This window comes from Mastomys coucha, unplaced genomic scaffold (assembly GCF_008632895.1).
Source record: "Mastomys coucha isolate ucsf_1 unplaced genomic scaffold, UCSF_Mcou_1 pScaffold23, whole genome shotgun sequence".
Lineage (NCBI taxonomy): Eukaryota > Metazoa > Chordata > Mammalia > Rodentia > Muridae > Mastomys > Mastomys coucha.
This window is the reverse complement of record NW_022196906.1, coordinates 80,208,697-80,213,236: the sequence shown is the minus strand read 5'-3', so window position 1 is coordinate 80,213,236 and position 4,540 is coordinate 80,208,697. Positions and strand designations below refer to the sequence as shown.

General features: G+C 39.7%; 1 protein-coding gene across 1 annotated transcript in view; it reads left to right on the top strand.

Annotated features, from left to right (window-relative positions):
* The window catches only part of Ibtk (inhibitor of Bruton tyrosine kinase), a 69,512-nt gene that overhangs the window by 41,364 nt on the left and 23,608 nt on the right, over window positions 1–4,540 (top strand). The window contains exons 22-23 of the mRNA XM_031345716.1: window positions 561–709; window positions 2,101–2,261. Coding sequence (XP_031201576.1) covers window positions 561–709; window positions 2,101–2,261 — 310 coding nt within the window. The remainder of the gene's footprint in view (window positions 1–560; window positions 710–2,100; window positions 2,262–4,540) is intronic.

The following is a 4,540-nucleotide window of genomic DNA, read 5'->3' as shown; positions in this document are numbered from 1 at the left end:
CTCCCGTCTTACCTTTCCTGAGTCTGAAGGGGACAGGCAGGGCCTGTGTTGGTATGAAGCCAGTCATCTCTTCGCCCTTCTTAACTTTCCTGAGGAAGGATGCTAACCTTCTCTTCAAAGCAGATCTTTTTTTTTTTAATTAGATTTTTTTATTTACATTTCAAATGTTATCCTCTTTCCTGGTTCCCTTCCCTGCCCCCCAGGATCTTCCTATCCCATTCCTCCTCCCCTTCCTTCTGTGAGGGTGTTCCCCCACCTTCCCACTCACTCCCTTCAAAGCAGATCTTATGGAGCTCTGTGTCATTGAGTCTTATTGATTAGTTCTTAGGTACTTAGGGCAAATAAACAGTTATGTTATGATCTTTTTCATATTGTTCTTTACTTAACCAATGTCTTTGTCACATTAGTTTAAATAGTGCATGCTGATATGGTGTATGAAATTTAAATTTTATTACCATCTGAATCAATAAGCTTCTTGCTTTCCCTTTGGCTCACTGAGTATAGCACATATGCTTAATATGTCTGTGGCTAAAGTTTATTCGTTTTATTTTATATTTTAGGATTATTAAAATCTGCAAAGACCAATTCTGTGGAGTCTCTTCCAGAATTGTTGACCTCAGACTCTGAAGGAAGCTATGCAGGAGTGGGTAGTCCCAGAGACCTACAGTCGCCTGACTTTACAGCAGGATTCCATTCGGATAAGGTTGAGGTTGGTCTGCAAACCTTGTTCCCTTACCTTCATGGTTGCAGGTGCTGATGTGTTTCGTTCGTTTTCATTACATTTTGTCAAATTTCGAAATACTCCCTGGTGTTAACAAAAAAATAGTATGTATAAGGTTAGTTTATTTCCCTGTGTTGTATAATTATTCTAATTGTAGAAATTTTAATGTAGTTTTGAATCCTTTATGAGCTTCATTTCTAATCTTTTTGCAGTTAAAATATATTGATGCTAAATATATTGGTATAATATAGTATTATTAAATAGACATTGAAAAGTATATTTGCAGCCAAATTTCAGAAATACTTCAGAAAGTGCCTATTAAAATGAGATAAAATTTATCAGAAAAAAATGATTTTGAAAGTAAGACTGCTTTCACATTCTGGTGTCTTTCTTTCACGGTGTTGACTGGAGCACAAGCAGCCAGTGCAGCACTCCTCTGCTTAGCTCTGGAGGCTTCCTTAGATGCCCTTGAATTCCTGCTCCACAGTTGTTCTCCACAGGAAGGAACACAGCTACAGTTTTAGAAACTGAATCATCTCTGCAACTTTTGCCGCATTCATAAAACATATTGGGACATCTAGACATTTTGTTGTTGTTGTTGTTGTTGTTTTTCGAGCCAGGTTTTTTCTGTGTAGCCCTGGCTGTCCTAGAACTCACTATATAGATCAGGCTGGCCTTGAACTCAGAGATCAAAGCGCTCTGCCTCTGCCTCCCAAATGCTGGGATTAAAGGTACAAACCATGACTACCCAGCTATACCTACAATTTCTGAGACTATAAAGTTATTCTTACAGAAAGTTCAGGTTTACTATAGAAGTTTCAGGGAAAGTGTTGTTTTCATCAGGTTGATTTGAAGGACAGTTGAGGTGTAAGGAAGGTGGAAGCTGTGTAGTGAATGTCCTGTGAGAATAGAAGACTGTCGTTATGGTGCCTGGGCCATTTCAAACCATTCTGAGCCTTCCGTCCTAGCAGTGATGGTAGGACCCCTCGGAAGGGTTAACAGTATTTTACTGCCACTTTATTTAACATACTATGTCATCAAGTGAATTATAAGAAACTTGTACCAAATTTTCGAATCCAAAGTTAATTTTACTTCTAAAATACGGATTAACGTTGCTGCTTCATATATTATGTGTACTACTTTTATTTTAATTTTGTTTGCTGTTTGTCTGAGTAGAAGTTTAATGTGTGTATTTCCTTTCCTGTGTCCACAGTAGCTAGCTAGTAGTAAATGAGGAGTGTGGGGGCTGCTTAAGCAGTGGGCTTGGAGACACAGTGGTTGAAAGTGCTACCTGGTGGAGCGACACTGACCATCTTCTCTAAGCTACAAAGCCAGGCACCTGCTGTGAACTTTTTCTTAGGTCTCCTGTTTCCTCACAGGGGAAAGCTAAGCCATATGTGAATGGTGCACCTCCTCCATGTCCTAGGGAAGATGGAAAACCATGGGAAAAATCACCGACAACCAAGTCTGCCCCCCAGTTCATCCCTAGGCACAGAGTGGACACTACAGCCTCTTCCAGTTGGGCTGCCGGCTCTTGCAGGTAGGATGTTCTTTTCTTTTTTTTAAATTTATTTTCATTGAAACATCTTTTTTCATACACTATATTTTGGTCATGGTTTCCCTCCCTTATCTCCTCCCAGATTCTCCCCACCACTGCACCCGTCCAACTCTGCACCTGCCTTCTTTCTTTCTCTTTTAGAACACAAACAGGCAAAACCCAAACAAACAAAATTATCACCAGAATTGAAACAAAAACAACCCCCCTCCCCCAGGAACTTTACACATAGACACACACACACACTCTCCCTCTCCCTCTCTCTCTCTCTCTCTCTCTCTCTCTCTCTCTCTCTCTCTCTCTCATAAAAACACAAAATTGGGAAAAGCCCAAACAAAGCAATTGAATTCATTTTGTGTTGGACATCTACACCTGGGCATTGGGTCTACCTTTAAGAGTGATTTGTTTCCCCAGTGAGACTTCACTGGAGAAAGCTGATTTTTCTTTTGTAAGTAGTTGTAAATTGGAGACAGCATCTGGGTTAAGGATGGGAGCTCATGTCCACTTCCCTATCTCAGTGCTGGGACCACATCTGGCTTAGACCTATGCAGGCCCCGTGCATGCTGCAGAGTCTCTGTGAGCTCATCTGTGCATCAGTTGTGTTGTTTCTAGATGACACTGATGTCCCCCATCCCCTTGAGTTCTTAAATACCTCTGCCTCCTCTCCACATGCTTCTCACAGCCTGAGGGGGACAGGGGTTTGATTAAAATGTACCATTTAAGAGTGTGTTGCAGAGTCTCCTCTGTGCACATGGTCTAGCTGTGAGTCTGTGTATTTATTTGTTCCCATCTACTGCAGGAGGGAGCGTCTCTGATGATGGCTGAGTGAGATGCTGGTCTGTGAGTGTAGCACAGTGCCATTAGCAGTCATTGCTGTGTTCACTTAGTAGAACAGCAACAGAGCCTCTGGCCTGTCTTGTCTGTTGTTTTTGGCTTCTCAAGTAGTGTCAGGCGTGGGTTCCATCTCATGGAGTGGGCCTTAAGTTCAATCAGGTGTTTGTGTGGAGGACAGGGAAGAAAGTGAAAATCAACCTGAATCTCAGCCTGGTGTGGCCACTCCAGCAGGCAGGAGTTCCATTCTTCTCTATCTCTGAAAGAGTACTATTCTTTGTTAGCCAAAGGAATATTTACAATATAGAGTACAAATTATCCTGATACACAGAAAATTATCTGCACATGTAGAAATTACTAACCAGCTATAATAGGCCCTCCTCTAGACATAACTCATTGTAATATCAATGATACATAACTTCTGTGAACACCTAGAAACATTTTGTAATTGTTTTGATAAACATTTAAAGAATAGCTACTACAAAGTCAACAGTGAGACTGGCTTTCCTTTAACTCTGTGTACATTAACAAAGTGCTTAGCTTTCACAATATTCTCAGGTTTAGTGTATGCACCAGAATTTCTACATCATTACCTAGTTCTCACTAGTTCTCACTAGTGTGTAGACTTTATTTTTTTAAAGTTTTTAATACTGATATTTTCATAATAATTTTTAATTTATATTATTATTCTTTTGCAAATCACAGACACATTGTTCCCACTGCTTCCTGCCAATTCCTCCTGTCTCCCCTCAAACTCATGGCCTCTTCATTTGTAGTTACTGTTGCTTCGTATTTACATGTATGTACAGACACACACACACACACACACACTAATGAATTCACTTAGTGTGCCTTATATGTACAGATTATTAGAAGTAAACATTTGGGATTGGATAGCCTATTAGGGAGTTTGTCTGTAGAGTAAACTGATTCTCTTTTTCTCTGTGGCCATTGATTGCCCGTAGCTTCTTCACCTGTGGCAGGGACTTTCTGAAAGTCCTGCTGTCTATGTTGACGTGTCTCCTGGTAGAATCATTATGCAGACTTTGCTTAAGACAACTTAGTGTTAGGATTTCATGGGTATAGCTTCCCTGTCATGACTAGCTGCAGAATTTCTTAGTGAAAGTAAGTAAATGATATGTCATCCTTTAATATGTCATAATGCAAAGTATTCTTAGTTATACCATAGATTTCAGTTGTAACAGAAACTGTATCCAGAAATTGTAGATTTTTTTTTTATCCTTACACTGCAGCCTTCCTCTCCTGGGGTCTCCAGTATTGTTGAGCAACCCCATATTTTCTGAAAAGTGCCCATTTTTGTTAATAATAGATATGGTAGTGATGATTTTGTTTTTTAAAAATGAAATGATTGTCAAACTTCATTTATCTGGAAGAATAAGAAGTTAATTAGAGTCTTTTTTTTTTTTTTTTTT